At 32.4% G+C, this 16,618-nt stretch overlaps 1 protein-coding gene across 1 annotated transcript in view; it reads left to right on the top strand.

Annotated features, from left to right (window-relative positions):
* PARP8 (poly(ADP-ribose) polymerase family member 8) overlaps window positions 1–16,618 on the top strand; it is a 227,250-nt gene that overhangs the window by 170,874 nt on the left and 39,758 nt on the right. The window contains exons 13-14 of the mRNA XM_044681226.1: window positions 11,639–11,731; window positions 15,338–15,463. Of these exons, the coding sequence (XP_044537161.1) occupies window positions 11,639–11,731; window positions 15,338–15,463 (219 nt within the window). The remainder of the gene's footprint in view (window positions 1–11,638; window positions 11,732–15,337; window positions 15,464–16,618) is intronic.

The following is a 16,618-nucleotide window of genomic DNA, read 5'->3' as shown; positions in this document are numbered from 1 at the left end:
CCCCCCCCCCCCAAAGCAGGTCTATTTCTGGAGCCAGATTTACTGTTCACTTTTAATTCCCTAATTTTTTTCCCCATTCCATCTTCTAAAAGTTCCAATACTTAAAACAAGTTTCTATTTCATCCACACCTCATTTTGCACACTAGTCAGGCACATTAAATTCTTTAGAATGTGGATAATAAGTCTTTGTTCATCTACAGAACAAATAAGTTTAGATTTTTCCATTATGATATAAATATAAAACTTGTAAAAGTTCTTTTAAAGTTTTCACACATGTTTTGAGTCTGTATTATGGATCACATTTAGTGATGGTGAGAATTCAGAAGTCTCAGATTTGTCTTTTTATTTTCAAGGTTTAAAAAAATTTATTTTTTGGGAAAAAGAAATGAACAGAAAACCCTTCCCCCCCCCCAAATATTCCATGAACTCTTAGCATTTGACCGACTAAAACTAGCATATAAAAATGAGCAACATCTTTCTATTTTTTTCATTTCAAGGTGGGGAGACTGAAATAGAATAAACCATATAAAACTCTGGCGCCTATAAAATGTATTGAGAGCCTCTACTCATTTGATAATGATTATATACATTTTCAAATGACTTTTAAGCCAATTTAAAGTATATTAAAATATATTTTAATAAAATTAATAATTTAATTAAAAATTTACTATTTAAAAAAATTGTGTTTTTTAAGATGGATGCACAGCATATATACCTATATACGTGGATTATATGTGTATATGTATAAGCCAAAAAATTTCTGCATAATTTCATTTAATCTAAAATCTTGGTTTTGCTTTTTTGCAAATTATACTGCTGGAAAAATGTAGGTTTATTTATTATTATTTATGTAAAAATAGGTTCCGTTCTAAAAAGTAAAGAAAACATGCATTTATAGATCATGGATGTAGAGCTGAGAAGGCCCTTAGATTCCATCTGGTCCAATTTTACAGAATGAGAACACAAAAGGCCCGAATTATGTAGGCTTTCCCAGGCTCAAACAGCTATTAAATGTTTGAGGCAGGATTCTTAAACAGGTTGGTCATTAATGGCATGAGAGGTAAGTGGCTGGTCTGGGTTGCAGTAGATATAAGCAATAATGTCATAAAGTGACATTCTATTAATTATATGCATATATGAACACATTGATATTTGCTTAATTGCATGTATGAACCTAACTATACAGATATGTATCTGAAAAGAGACTGTTTAAATAGCAGCCATTGTTTATTGAGTGAACAATAACTGTTAGCCCAATATTCAGGCCTACTTAAGTCAGATTAACAACAAATATGAATTTAGATTGCATGTGATAAAGGTTTATTTGACCAAGATCTCATAATTCTTGTCTGCTCTAATTGTTCACAGGATCTTTATGATCATCTTTTACTCTTAGTATGTATCTCTTTATCCTCTAGTTGAATTATTTTCCTTCCCAATGGAGATGATACCTTAAGTTACATTAAATACTTTTCCAGAAATGTAATGTATTTTGCTCATTTAGCAATAGCTTAATAAGAGGACTTTAAAAGACCCTTCCCATTAAAGTCATAATTTCCTGATTAATATGCTCTCTGCCTTTATTATCTTTTGGATGCCCTTTTGAGAGTCTAGCTTAATATCTCAATTCTTATTTAAAAGGCTAAAGAAATTTCTGCCCAATTCATTATTGGAAAGTATGAATCGGTGTTGTAATCTCATACCCTAGGCAAACTATTGTAGTGGTGTGTTAACTATTACCACATTATATACCTTCTTAAGCGTTCTATTATATTATCTTTCCAATTCTAGTTCCTTGTCTTTAAAAATAATAATAACACAATTATATATTGCTTTAAGGTTTCTAAAGAGATTTAAATATATTATCTAATTTCATCTTATATAGTAGTTCAATAAAGTTCTTAGTATTATTATTCTCATTTCACAAATGAGGAAAATGAAGCTAAAATATCAAGTAATTTCCCCAGGGTCTTGCAACTGAATTTTTTTCCAGAGTTCACTCAATGCCTAGGGTTGGCTACTAGATAAGGAGACTTAACAAAGACTATTTCTTGGACTTTTTTTTTAATGTTTCCCTAAATCTTGTATTATTATCTGCTGGCAAATAGAAGGTGATGTTTCAGGAGCCTAATTTAAAATATTGTCCTTTGTCATGATCCAAATGAACACAGTTTGGGTGACCATTCCACCTGTGTTAATAAGGAAGCTTAACATGAAGGCATGTTAGGAAACTCACTAGAATCCCTGTTGATAATTATCTTATTTCTTAAATCTTCTGATTTTGAAAAAAAATGAAGAAAATGGCTTCTATAAACAATAGGCCTGTGAACTAGACTTTGGTTCCCAGAGAAATTCTATAATTAATAATTTAATGATTAGTTCACATATAGGAAAGGAGGCAGGGAATTCCAAAAAGGTAATCTGCTTCAAGAACATTTCCTTCCAAATTAACTTCATTTCCTTGCTCAATTAGTAGGTCAGAGGTCTGCTGTAGGTATAATTTACCAAATTTTAGCACAACAGTTGATAAAGAATCTCATAATATTGTTGTGGAAAGGATGTAAAGATATAGGTTAAACAATAACACACTACATTGCTTAGGGACGTGGTGAATGGCCAGACTCAAAGCACAGTTGTTAAAATTCATTAGAAAAGAAGTCTTAGGATAAAAACTCCATAGTGATCTAGGCTGGGCTCTCTGCTTTTTAATATTTTGAATTAAATGACTCGTGTAGAAGAATATTTATATAAGCATTGTTTTTTGGAGGAAAAAACAGAAGCCAAATAGGATTCCATCAGTTTGGAAGTAGGCAAGCAAATTTTGGCATATTGATAGAATTTTTTTATGCCATAAGAAATAGTGACTATGAATGATTTAGAGAAATTTATATACACTTTTATATCATCTATCTTTCTCTGTACATCTGTCTATCTGCAATGTTTTATGAGAAAGAAGAGTTGACTTCTGAAGACAGAAGAGAAATTGAGATGAAAGTCTTTAGTTTTACAACCCTAAACTCTTGACTGATGGGTACCAAAATTTTCCTACCTTACCTACTCCATCTCATTCAGTTAGACTTCATGACCAAGAAAAATACTATGCCTCTTTGTTCTCATGTCAGTGTTCCATGTCCAGACTGATGGCTTCAGGTGGTGACTTTAAGCATTATATTTTGCCACTCAGTGTAACAATCAGAACAAAGGTTCAGTGATTATATGGAATTTTTAAGTGCAAAGGAGACTTGACCAGTTTTTCCTGGCATTTCATTTCTTTCATCTGGTAGCAAATAACTTCTCCAAAAGAGTGACTATGTAGTAAACCTTCATATGCACTAAAGGAAGTGAAAAGGAAATCCTGACACAAAATTTTGTATCCAAAATAACTTTATTATAGGATATTATGTATATCTGGTTGAGGAGGGTATAAAATGCTATTGTCCTTTGTCTATATTTGGGAGATCCAGTATGAGAGAAACACAAATCTTGCTACAGTGGCCACACAAACTTTCTTTTTTTTTTTTTTTTTTTTTTTTTTTTATGTAGATAACATCTCTGATGTATATTAGAGGTGATCTCACCTTCCTGGAGGTTCCAAGGCTTGGTTAGGAGCATGGTGTAATCTGCTGCCTCCTCCTTTAGATTTATGCTTAGAGAATCTACCATAATTGGAAGAGAGTGATAAGAGGGTCTGGAACATTCTTTGATTTACTTAAGGTTAGCTGACAAGGGAGATATAGAGAATCTTTTTAGTGATACCAAGTGGTATGGGAAAATATTGACTCAAATAGAAAATTTATAGATAAATTTATTATTTGGAAAAGAGTGGGAAAGTTTCTTGACTTTTTTGTTTAAACCCTTTTCTTCTGACTCTGGTCCTGGCTCTCAATCCACTGAGCACCCAGCTGCCCCCAAGTTTCTTGACTTTTTAAAGGGTAAAAGAAAAGAAGATAAGAGCAACTGATACAAGATAAATTCTATCTGTCTGACAAATGGCAAGAGAATGAATTTGTTTTACTCTCATTAGTGAGGAATCAAAGGCTTTCTAGAAGTAGTTATGTATATTTGTTTTTGTGTTTTATTTCCAGCTTCCTCCCAATCCTTGCCAATTTGGACTTACATATGAAATGTTATGTCAAATTCTTTAAAGGTAGAGAGGAGGTACAAATTTCTAATGCAACATGGTTTTAACATGGAGAGAAAAGCTTTGGTTATTAATGTAGCTCACTATAAATGTGTGTATTCTTGCATATCCTAAGTACATATTATTAATTCATTAATATTCCTCATAGTAAGTTAGAATACATTTGTAGTCACAATATTTTCAGAAGCTAAACCCCAATCTGTAATATACATAATAAGAATGGGGAAGGACAGAACTGTATAGACTAGCCATTATCATTTGTGAGAATTTGTTTTGTTGTCCACATAGCAGTCATCACTGTTCTTTTCATCCAGCTGAGAAAATTAAGCTTATAACTCACACAAAGGAGTGAATTCTTAAATTTATCCTGTTGAAGATGTCCTTTTTTTTTTTTAAAGCCTTAGCTTCTATCTTAGAATCAATAGTGTGTATTGGTTCCAAAGGAAGAAGAGCAGTAAGTGCTAGGCAATGAGGGTTAAGTGACTTGCCCATGGACACTCTTATTCCCTTTATTGATGATTTTGGCTGTTAATATGTAACATCCTTGAAAGCAGAGACTGTCTTGAGAGGGGCAAGGACTATCTTTTGACTTTTTAAAAATCTCCAGTGCTTAGCATATTGCCAGGCACACACTAGGTGCTTAATAAATGATTATTAGTTCACTGACTTACTGGCTCTCTCCAATAAAAGCATCATTCTTCTTTTCTAAGTGTTATAAACACTCAACTTTTCATTGGATTGTAGGAGAGTCATCAGCGTATGATTAAAGAAAGTATGTTTGCACCAAGCAACTTCCAAAAGAATACTGAGCATGTCACTGATAATATATAAGCTCCTATTGCCAGGCAGCTTATCATTTCTTTTCAGAAAAGTCATAGCCAGTTCCATCTGCTAAAAGACAGCTTTTAGGCATGTCTTAGGAACCATCTCACTGCCAAGATCAATTGCTTCCTCACTGGATCACATTCCTTGTGATTTGACGAGAAAAAAAAAACCTAGCAGATGTGCAATTATGAAAATTTAGATCTTCTTAAACAAAAGATAGCACCTACGTGAACTGTTTTTAAGCAGTAAGGTATGATATGATATCAGTATCAGCTACTATTATTTATATGTGTATATAATAGTATGTTACCATTATGTATATTTTAACTATAACATTTTATTAGTTGTGCTTTTACACTTTTAAAAATTGGCTAGTTAGAATAGAATCTGTTGGTAACTATGCTTTTATGGACATATAAATACAATATTATAAAATAACTGAGTATTATTATGTTAGTTTGCGATTCTAACTTTAATGCTCTTTAAATTACCCCATATGTGAGGTCAAGTCACTTATTAGCAAATTTTTTTATTTATCAATTTATCTTCTGTTTGTCTTTTTATCTCTATTGATTGTATCTATCAAAAGCCATGTTAAACCAAATATTAAAAATATTGTATCCAATGTATAGTATTCTTGGTAAAGTTTTGTTTTTTTTTTAAACCCTTAACTTCTGTGTATTGACTTATAGGTGGAAGAGTGGTAAGAGTAGGCAGTGGGGGTCAAGTGACTGCCCAGGGTCACACAGCTGGGAAGTGTCTGAGGCCGGATTTGTAAAGCTTTTTTAAAAGTGAGGTTATACCACAAGTTATGTTTCTGTCTGTCTGTTTATGTACATACATAGGGATGGATCATATATGTATTAAGGCAGTGACAGCAAAATTGAGTTTGACATTCCTATAGAAAACATAAGAAATACTACATATGACTTTACTTTCTAAGGAGATTATTTTGAATTCTATTGAGAAAAATATTAAATACTTTATAATTTTTGTTTTCCTCATATTTTCAGCAATGTAAAGAGGAGTTTTTTATTTACTTTTGGAAGCTTAAAAATAGTTTATTTTCTAAGACTTTCTTAAGTTCATTTCAATTTTAATACATTTTTAAGGCTCCTGCATTCAGGTTCTTGTCAGTTGTTGGAGTTACGAAGCAAAACAAAACAGTCTCTTTTTTCAAGTAGCATTCTACTAGGAATGGAAGGAAGGAGGGGGGAAAAAAACATGGTCACAAGTAAATATGATATATAAAGAATAACTGCTAATGGTGCATAAAATTAGTCAGTTGCATAGCACTGACCATTGATTGGATCAGTATTGAATTCAAGCTGACTAAAATAAAAGTAGTTTGATACTGCGGATAGTACCCAGAATTGGAGCCTACAAGACCTGGATTTAGGGCTTGACATATCTTGGCCTCAGCTTTCTCATTGGTATCATTAAAAGGTTTGGGGTCGCTTTTAGTTCCAAATTTATGCTCTCTAGATCCTAAGAAAACTATTTCATTTCATTTCTGTGGCTTTTCCCTACAGAGATAATTTTTTTTAAATCACCATTTTATGGTGAATAAGTTATTTAATTATATACTTATATCTATCATAGCCAGGAGGATTCATCCATGGTGAAAAAAATTGTTAAGTAGCATCTTTGAAACTCTTATGGATTAATGGTTGGGAAGCAAGGTCAGATACTTTAATAATATAATCCCAAGGATAGAATATTTCAGAAATGCCAAGATAGCATAATTGCTTTATTGCAAAACTTGAAAATGAAATAATGAATAATTTACAATATTAGATATGGTACTTAAGCAGAATATTAAATTCTGTGTAATAAAATAAATTATTTGTATATTTAATTTGCATATAATGGCCATTAAGTAACTATGTCCTCTTTTCAATAGCTTTTGTGGTTTCCTTAGAGATAATCGAGGTTCACAGAGGGAGCAGGCACAGGGAAATCTATGAAATTAATTACATGAGTTCAGTAGGGAAACTTAGCCCCAAAGAATTTCCCTTGTTGTCTTCAATGAGAAATACCTAGTATTCACTATCAAAAATAAATATGCTGAAGTTGAGAAATTTCTGCTAGACTGCCCTCTTGTGTTGGAATTTTGAATTTCTGCCTATGATAAATTTAAGTTAATGAATTATAAGATTGATATGCTGGCAAAAACAAAACAAAACAAAACGAGAGATGGTTTACCTCATGTAAGCAATTCAGAACCTGACTATTCAACTTAATTATTTACAAATTAAACCTTCAGAACAAGAAATGCAATGTTATTTATACTAGAGAATCTCCTGTATTTTGAGTTGGCAATTTATTAAATATTCATAGAATCCATGGATCTTCATTAATGACACTTTTTAAAGGAGAGCAAGATTATGCTGTCCAACATTCTGTATACTTAAAAAAAACATTTAAGGCAATGACAGAGGGGTTCCTGGTCAAAAAAGGAAGGATTTTGGTACATTGGAAAGAGATAACTTATGTCAGAGGATTTGTATTCAGGTCTACTGTTTACTTCTTGTGTGATCACTGTCGAATTTTTTAATCTTTATGGACCTCTCTGAAAAATGGCAGGATGGAGTTAGATGATCTCTAAGATTCCTTTAACATCTTTGATCTTAATGTGATATTAAAATGTACTTGGGATGGGCAGCTGGGTAGTTCAGTGGATTGAGAGCCAGGACCAGAGATAAGAAATCCTAGACTCAAATCTGACCTCAGACACTTTCTAGCTGAATGACCCTGGACAAGTCAATTAACCTTCCCTTAACTCTTACCACCTTGGAACCAATACATAGTATTGATTCTAAATGGGAAGATAGCATTTTTTTGTTTGTTTGTTTATTATACAGGGCAGCTGGGTAACAGGGTGGAAAGAACAATTGCCCTGCAAGGAACACTAGAGAGATCTAATTTCAAATCTTACCTCAGAGATTTCTTAACTGCCTGATTCTAGGCAAGTTTCTTATGAATATTTAACCTCTGGTTTCCTTATCTAAAAAACTGTTTTTTTTTTTTAATAAGGACTCATTGTAAAGTAATTTATAAATCTTAAAACCTTATTTAAATGCTAGATATTGTCAGTTAAGAGCTTCTCCTAAGAAGAAAGACAAGTAAAGAAAGTGGAAAAGCAGGAAAAGAGGGTCATTAAACTATTTAGACTATGGCACAGAAGAAAAAAAGAAGGAAAGTCTAAAAAACTTAGAAAAACAAATCTATTTTGAAAAATAACATGTTGGGGGCAGCAGGGTGGCTCAGTGGATTGAGAGCCAGGCCTAGAGATGGGAGGTCCTGGGTTCAAATGTGACGTCAGACGCTTCCTAGCTGTGTGACCCTGAGCAAGTCACTTAACTCCCATTGCCCAGCCCTTACTACTCTTCTGCCTTGGAACAAATATGCAGTATTGATTCTAACCTGGAAGGTAAGGGTTTAAAAAAAATAACATGTTCATTTTATTTATTACTACATTATGATTTTGGAAAAGAAAGTGAGATATGAGGATTCTTAGCTTCTTGTTCTACTTTATATTTGTGCATGTTCTTGTGTTTTTTGTTCTTTTATAGTCATTTTTTTTAAAAACTAAAGAATTAAAATAGAGAATAAAATTAACTGCTTGAAATAGAACTGTGGAAGAAAAAAGAAGTAAGGAAGGAAACTAGGAATTTGTTTTTTTTTTTTTTTAAAGAATGAAGCAAAATGAACTAGTAAGTGGATAAAAGGAAGAAAAAAAAAAGATAGTTTGGAAACCCATTTGTTGACAAAATTAACTGAAGCATCAAGTCAGGAAGAAAAGGGCCTTTTGAGATTTAAGAATATGTGGCAGTAACTAGAGTAAAGTGAAAGAGATTATGGAAGGACTGACATTCCTGAATGTTTTTAAGTTAATTTGAGGTGTTTTGTAAAGTTATACATTGAAATGTAATTTAGTGATGAATAAAATATTATATAGTAATTAAGGCCATCATACCAAAATTTAAAAACATACATCTCCGAAAATATGTTTTTGTTTTAGGCTATTGTGTATTGCCAAATCTTTTCTTTATCTTCCCTCCTGTACAAACAGTAGAAGTATGCACAAGTTTGTCTAGACTGTGTATTAGAGCATGCCTTCTGAAACATCACTGCAGATGCTGAAAAACCTCATGGTACAATGAACTAAAGTGCTATTAGCTAGTGTTAAAAAGCATGTATGTGATAATATGTATGCAACATATATGACCATGAAACTTGGTTGTACAGCTCTGTTTTATTCATTCTCACAAACCCATCAGGAAGGCAGTTAAGCTTTGCATCCACTCTAGTTATTTTGGGATGTTAGTTGAATTACACACTTTTGATCCCCTTCTTACATCACTCAGGACTGTGGGAATGTTTTTTAAAAGATGCCTTCAAAAAATTTAAAACCAATGAAGTTCAATCAGATTTAGATACTAAGATAATTCAGAATTAAATTTTGTTACTGGAAAAAAAATACCCAAAGCAAAAGTTGGAATTCATTTCACTACATTTATTTTATTCTTTTATCTAAAGCAGAGTTTAGCAGTCTATGGCTCCAGGGTCAAATCAGTTTTTGAACCTAGTATTAATATGTTTTTGTTTTTTATATTTTTAGTGACAAAATCCTAGAAAGATGTGTTGAAACTATTATTAGTTCATAGGGTTTGAGGAGAGAGAGAGAGAGAGAGAGTGAGAGTGAGAGTGTGTGTGTGTGTGTGTGTGTGTGTGTGTGTGTAGGTAGGGTCACTAAATGAGTCTTAATTTGTCAACCTCTGACTTAAAAGCAATAACTTATATTTAATTTATTTTTAGTTTTCCCATATATACACATACGCATATTCATATATGTGTAAAAAAGTGAATGAAAGTAAACATAATTGATTCTTCCAAACTCAATAATGTCCATTCATACTTCCTGCATGTTACATTCATATTTCTGGTCTTAATTTCTTAAGTAACAATCTCTTTGATTTCATTGCATTTCAGCATTGATATGCTCTAGTAATAACATAAGCAACACTATATCTCCATTACAAGTACTGATTGATTACTACTGATTCCCCCAAATCCCTTCCCAAACAATCATTGTTCAGCTTTGTCTTCAACAACTAAAAAATAATGTCTCAAATAAGTAATGAAATCAGAGTCTATCTTCTCATTATTCTAGTATTAAATAGTTTAAAGTTGTCACAAGGCAAGTTAAGGAAAAGACAAAAAAAAGCCAAATAAGGCTACTGTCACTGGAGAAATGGGATGATTGGGGAACTGTTCATGTTGAGTTAGAGAGGAGAAAAGATGAGATAATAGTGGATGATAGAAGGAATATGGGGAAATATTGTAACCTGATAGCGTTGAGTCTATTGAAACATTTATATGGTGACTCTCCTTAGATTGAAAATATTTCTTGTGTCTAGATGAAGAATTTAATCCCTTCACTTACTTTAAAGTGTGTTTTATTTTCCCCAAGAAACTTTATATTGAAACAAAGCATAGCTCCCAAATGGATAAAGGATACATTAATTTTTTTTAAATATTTGAAGCTGAAAGAAAGCCAGGAATCTTGATAACTGGTGAGCTAGTATTGTGGGTAGGAATGTTGCCATTATTTCCATTGTTTAAGTGAATGAGTAAGTCATCCTCTGAAACAAGTAAGCATAAGAGCATTGGCAATAACTAATGCCTTTTGTCTGGGGTGCAGTGGCTCAGGGAATTGGATCATGTCAGGCTTCATCTACTACCTAATGCAATGTAACTTAGGGGATGAGATAAATCACATGCATGACACTGTATTAGGCTTGAAAGATGATCACTCTTCCAAAGTAATCACAAAGTGAATATTTCAATGTTGTAGATTTCAGGAGGTTATGGAAGTCAAAATTTGTTGCTGCAAGATCAGTCTGCTTTCAAGAGTGATATAAAAAGTAATTGGGTCCATGCCTATTCATTGTAAATGAAATTGCTTTCAAGAAGGTGAAACCCTTGTGAAACAAAACAAAAAATAAACAAAAAAAAAAACCCTACATTCGATTGATGCATTTTTTTTTAACCCTTACCTTCTGTCTTAGAATCAATACTGTGTATTGGTTCCAAGGCAGAAGAGTGGTAAGGGCTAGGAAATGGAGGTTAAGTGACTTATAGAGGATCCCACAGGTAGGAAGTGTCTGAGGCCAGATTTGAACCCAGGACTTCCCATCTCTGGGCCTGACTCTCAATCTGCTCAGACATCTAGCTGTCCCTGAAGCATTGAAAAAAAAAATTAATATTAGTTGCATTTCTCTCACTACTACTGGTTGTTTTTTGCATATTGACATATAGAAGAAAAAACCCAAATAACTGAGTATATTTAATGAAGTAGTGGCATATCTGGCAGTTTTAAAAAATTTGTTGCAAAAATTAATTCATTTATATAAATTAAGAATGTTAAAATTGGATTCATGTTCGACTTCCTATTTTAGAATGAAATAGTAGTTACTGTTTTCTTGAATATTGACAAAATCAAATTAGCACAAATTCCAGAAAGTCATAAGAAAAATAGAAGAAACAAATTAAGAAATGTAAAACTCTAAGAATTTATATTTTGCATTCTGTGGAGCAATGCAAAGTGAGCATGACTTTTCATAAAATAAAGTATTATAATTTGTCTTATTCTGTTCTTTTTTGTAGCCTACTGTGTGTGAACGTGAGCTTTGTGTATTTGCTTTCCAAACGCTCGGTGTAATGAATGAAGCTGCTGATGAAATAGCAACTGGGGCTCAGGTATGACTATGTGATGTTAAGTATGTTTTTAATTTGGTTAGCATTATGTGTGTATGGAATGTGTATTGGTCTAAAATTTCAGAATAAATAGCTTATTCTAACTTCCTAGTGTTGGAGAAGATAAAGTATTCAGTCTCAACATTATCAACTGTTGGCATGTCCTTTTTTCATCATGCCTTATATCAAAAGACAAACTAGTGTAGGTGTAATAATTTAAAGCTTAAATGAAATGAACCATCCCTAGAGGAAGAGGAAATGTGATATCTATCTTTTGCTAAAAGAGGAATTCAGATATGCTGTATGGATTTACTGGTTACTGTTATTGTATCACTTTCTCAAATCTATATCCAACCAATAATACCATAGATTAGAAACAATGGATTTCATTACTCAAGAAGTTAGCATGAAAAAAGAATCCAACTTATACCATTTTTAGAAGGAACCTTTTGAAAGGTTTAGAACTCATAAAACAATACTACCTCCTATTTACTATCTCTATTCCAGAATATTCAAATAAACCATTACCTGGTTATCTAAGCAAAGAAAAAAATCATTCATGGAATTGCTGTACATTTTCACAAGTGGCCCAAGCATATCACCTACCTCCACTCTTTTACTCCATTGACCCCTTAAATAAAGTCCCCAAAGTGCAGAATAACTTCATTTATAACAGTTATTTTTGATCACCAAGTAAAGCTTTATTTTAAAGGTACTAACAGTAATATTTTAAAGTGTTATTGTTTTTGTTTTAGCACATTTTATAAACTTGGTATCATTTTTAAATGCCATAACCTTTTTGAAAATAGTTCTAGTTATCTTCTTCATCCATGCCACATTGTACTTGTGGTATTGTTCCCTAACTCACTTACAACACTGATTAAATATTTTCTCCTCTCCATCCTTAAAACAACTGGACCATATGATCTTATGGTATCCCTTCTGAAAATGTGTACAAATCCCTTCATAACTCATGACCCTAATTAGGGGCAGTATTGTAGAGAAATACATTCAGTGAATAGAGACTCAGGAGACTTGGATTATAACCTCTACTCTGCCTTTACCTTTCTGTGGCATCTTACCCAAGTCAGCCATCCTTTCTGGGACTTAGTTTCCTTCTCTGTAAGATGACAGAGTTGGACTAAATACCTAAGATCTCTTCCAGCTCTATCATCCTATGAAGTTTCCTCCCAATTTTTAAAATTACATGTGAATCTGAATGCACATATTTTCTTTTGATGTGTTTAAGGTTTCATTTTATTTTCACTAACACTTTCACATTTGTCTTAGTTTATAATATTCTAAGAGGAAAAACATCCATTTAGTTTCTTTGTATGATGCCTGTTTAACATAGGTAAACATTAGTCATGAGCTAAAACATTTTACTGAGAGGGGAAAATATGTTTTAAGTACCAAAAATATTGTCTCCTCCATTTTTACTTGACTTTAAAATTTTCTGCTTTTCAAATAAAAAGCTAAAAAATTATTACATGAACTCTTAGGATTTTGCTGACTAAAACTAGCATATAAAAATGAGCAACATCTTGCTATTTTTAGTTCATTTTACCAATTTTAATTCAGTGTATCTGCATTTATGTGAAATGAGAAGAAAACTAACTTTTTAAAGATGCTAGTAGATAAAGGAAACATGTTAGTATGCTTAGTAAATAAAAGGAAACATGCTAGCGTGGCAATTGCCTTCTTCCCTTTCTCTTCTTGATATCTTATAATTTATTATTAAACAAAGATATTATTGGTTGTTGTTACCATTACATGATGTTATATACTTTATTTTGGCTTTTGTGTTAAGTTCCCATTCCCTCCCTTTTAAAAAAAAATCCTTAGATTTGAAGAGTGGGAAATTTTCTTCTTTGACCTTCCTTCTATTGTAGTTCAGGAATTTTGATGTTAGTTTCATATTCACAATGTTATCAGGAAACATTGAAAATATTTTGGATTGCTTTGAAACTTTTTTCTATCTGGGAGTGGAAGGAATGACTTGGAAAAATTAAAAATTATAGTCAGGATTTAAAAAATTACATATTTGCTTTTGAAATCTAACCTTTATTTTAATTTAATTTTTAACTGTTATAACTGATCAGAATGGACAAAAAAAACCCATCTGTCCTAGATTCCAGCCATCTCAGTTATTTTACTTTTAAAAATTTCTTTTAAAAATAAAATTAAATGTCTTTTCTTTTTTTATTATTATTTTATAAATTTAGATTTCATGTCTATTGCCTTGGGTTAGTTCACTTTTAATATTCTCAATATTCTCTTTAAATCTAAGTAGAGGTACATGAATGTTATGTAAACATATGGATCCATACTGTGAGAGACCAGATTCTTGTTATATATTACTATTATCATCATAGGTTATAATTACTACAGTAACCACATTTTAAAAAATTAAAAATCTTTAAAAAGGCGCTTGCTAAAATGTTTACTTTTCTTGGAAGCCAAATTTGCTGCATAGCATTTTTTTTTTCATTTAGGCCCATATAGATATTAATTGATAACATCATTTTATGCAGTCTACCATCAGCCATAATCTACCATTAAATGTTTTTGATGGTTATGAGGTTTATTGCATAAAGGTTCTTGAAATGTATCCAAAGAAAAGGAAATCAGAGCTCTCCTAGTGGAAGAAGATAAAACCACTAGTATCAAAGAGGTTAAGTGTTAGCCAGGTTAGGTTAAGGCAGAGATTACAGAATACACTTTTAAGTGGCAGAACTTTATGATCTTAGTTTCCTTCACTCTCAAATCCACTACTCTTTTCCTACTAGCTAGAATTGTTATGAGTTACCTTCAAGGAATAAAATTGGCTTTCTGAGATTTTTACCTTTTAAAAAACATAAGTACCTTTTCAAAGTCTTTTCTTGTCATTTTTATTTTTCAGTTTTCAATTTTATCCTCAACTATATTGCCCTGTACCACTAAGAATGATCTTTTCAGACCTTGGAAATTTGATGACTGAGGATTTTAGGAAGGATAAAGATTTGCTATTTATTTTTATTCAGCTCTCTGACTAGGGGTGAAAAGCACTGGGCTTGGAATCAGGAAAATTCATTTTTCTAATTTCAGATCTGGCTTCAGACACTACTCTATAACCCTAAACAAGTCACTTAAACCTGTTTACCTTAGTTCCCTCATCTGTAAAATGAACTGGAGAAGGAAATGGCAAACCACTCCAGTACCTTTGCCAAGAAAATTCCAAATGGGTTCATGAAAAATTAGCATGATTGAATGATAATTTTTTTAAAAGCTTGGGCAATGTTTTTGCCTCTCTTACCTTTTCCCCATGGTATAGCCTAAATATATTATTTTATTTTTACTAATATAAGCTTGCCATAGAAAAGATTTAACATTAGCAGTCCAGTCTCTAACATTATGGTTCCATTCCAAATGATTCATCACAGTAGGAATGACTGTGGACATTATAGAAAAATTTGTTTGTATTGTAGTAACTGGGAAACTTCAAAGTGCCCTGATATAAAGGAAGCTTTGAGAAAAAAAGATTTTATATGAACTTTTCATTAACAGAATTGCTAGTTGAAAGTATGCTGAAACAGGAGAATTAAACTGGTTTTGTATTTACACTTCTAGGTGGTAGATCTGCTTGTGTCCATGTGTCGTTCTGCATTGGAATCCCCCAGGAAAGTGGTTATTTTTGAGCCATATCCATCTGTAGTAGACCCTAATGATCCTCAAATGCTGGCCTTTAATCCTAGGGTAAGTAATGACCCTCTTTGAGACTTCTTCCTAGGAGAGACTTGGAGAATTTTAGAATTCTAGTTTGCTTAGAGATCAGCTATTCCAGTGTTATTCCAATTTTACAGGTGAGGGAAAGCAGAGAATGTGTGACTAAGGTCATCCAACTATTTAGTAATAAAATTAGAATGAGGACTCAGGTAGTGGTATGCTTGCAAATGTTTTGTCCCCCAATCTCTAAAGGGGACAAAAATGTACCGATATCATGTTTAAGTTTCCTCTGAGTTGTTAAAATTTTCTTTATCTCATTCTCAAGTATAAACCATCAACAAAACTATGAATAAAGCCCTAATTTGTAGTATTTCCTGATTTCAGAGGTGGAAAAAGCTCAAAATGAAACTTCACCCATTGGCTTTATTGACCAGGTGCTACAAGATGCCTCTAGCATATCCTTGAACTCAGATTTCCAGTTCTTCAACTCAGTACTCTCTCTTCCACACAAAAGTCTTGCAGTATTTTAAATTTTTAGATGAGCATACCTAAATCTCTGCTCTTCTCCCATATTCAATTTTTTATTCCCACTTTCAGTATATAATATTTTTTTGCCTATTTATGTTCCTTCGTTTTTTCAAAATCTCACTCTTCAACTTTGTGAATCCAGGTCTACTTATTGTCATTCAAATCAGGTCATGTCCTTTTTGAACTTTAAAAAATAGTGGCAGGATTAATTTGCCATTGCTTCTGAGGGTGCATATCAAGAATTCACATTCTTCATGTGTAGTTGTCCTGTTAATACATTTTGGTTTAGTGGAAGTAATATCCCTTATCTTTGTTTCCATTTTCCCCTGCTAGACCTAGTGTAGGACCTCCTATAGACCGAATCTTAGAGAACCAGTGATCTGGCTAAACTATTCGAAGGGGTTTTATTAAACAATATTCTCTTCTGAGGCTTAGGTTAGAAACGCTAACATGTTTCTTGAGTGCTTGATTTCTCCTGTCACAAAGTAGCTAGCTGTTCCTTGTTTACTCGTAATATCCATTCTGAAAATGAATTGTAAAAAGAAAATATTTATTTAGAATGCTTCCCTGCCCATTCCTTGACAATCAGCTGTGATGATGGATATTCTTGCATATATTTTAATTATGTTTGAAACCAAATTATTTATGAAGCATATA

Source organism: Gracilinanus agilis, chromosome 1 (assembly GCF_016433145.1).
Source record: "Gracilinanus agilis isolate LMUSP501 chromosome 1, AgileGrace, whole genome shotgun sequence".
Classification (NCBI taxonomy): domain Eukaryota; kingdom Metazoa; phylum Chordata; class Mammalia; order Didelphimorphia; family Didelphidae; genus Gracilinanus; species Gracilinanus agilis.
The sequence above is the reverse complement of the archived record's forward strand: the minus strand, read 5'-3'. Positions and strand labels throughout refer to the sequence as shown.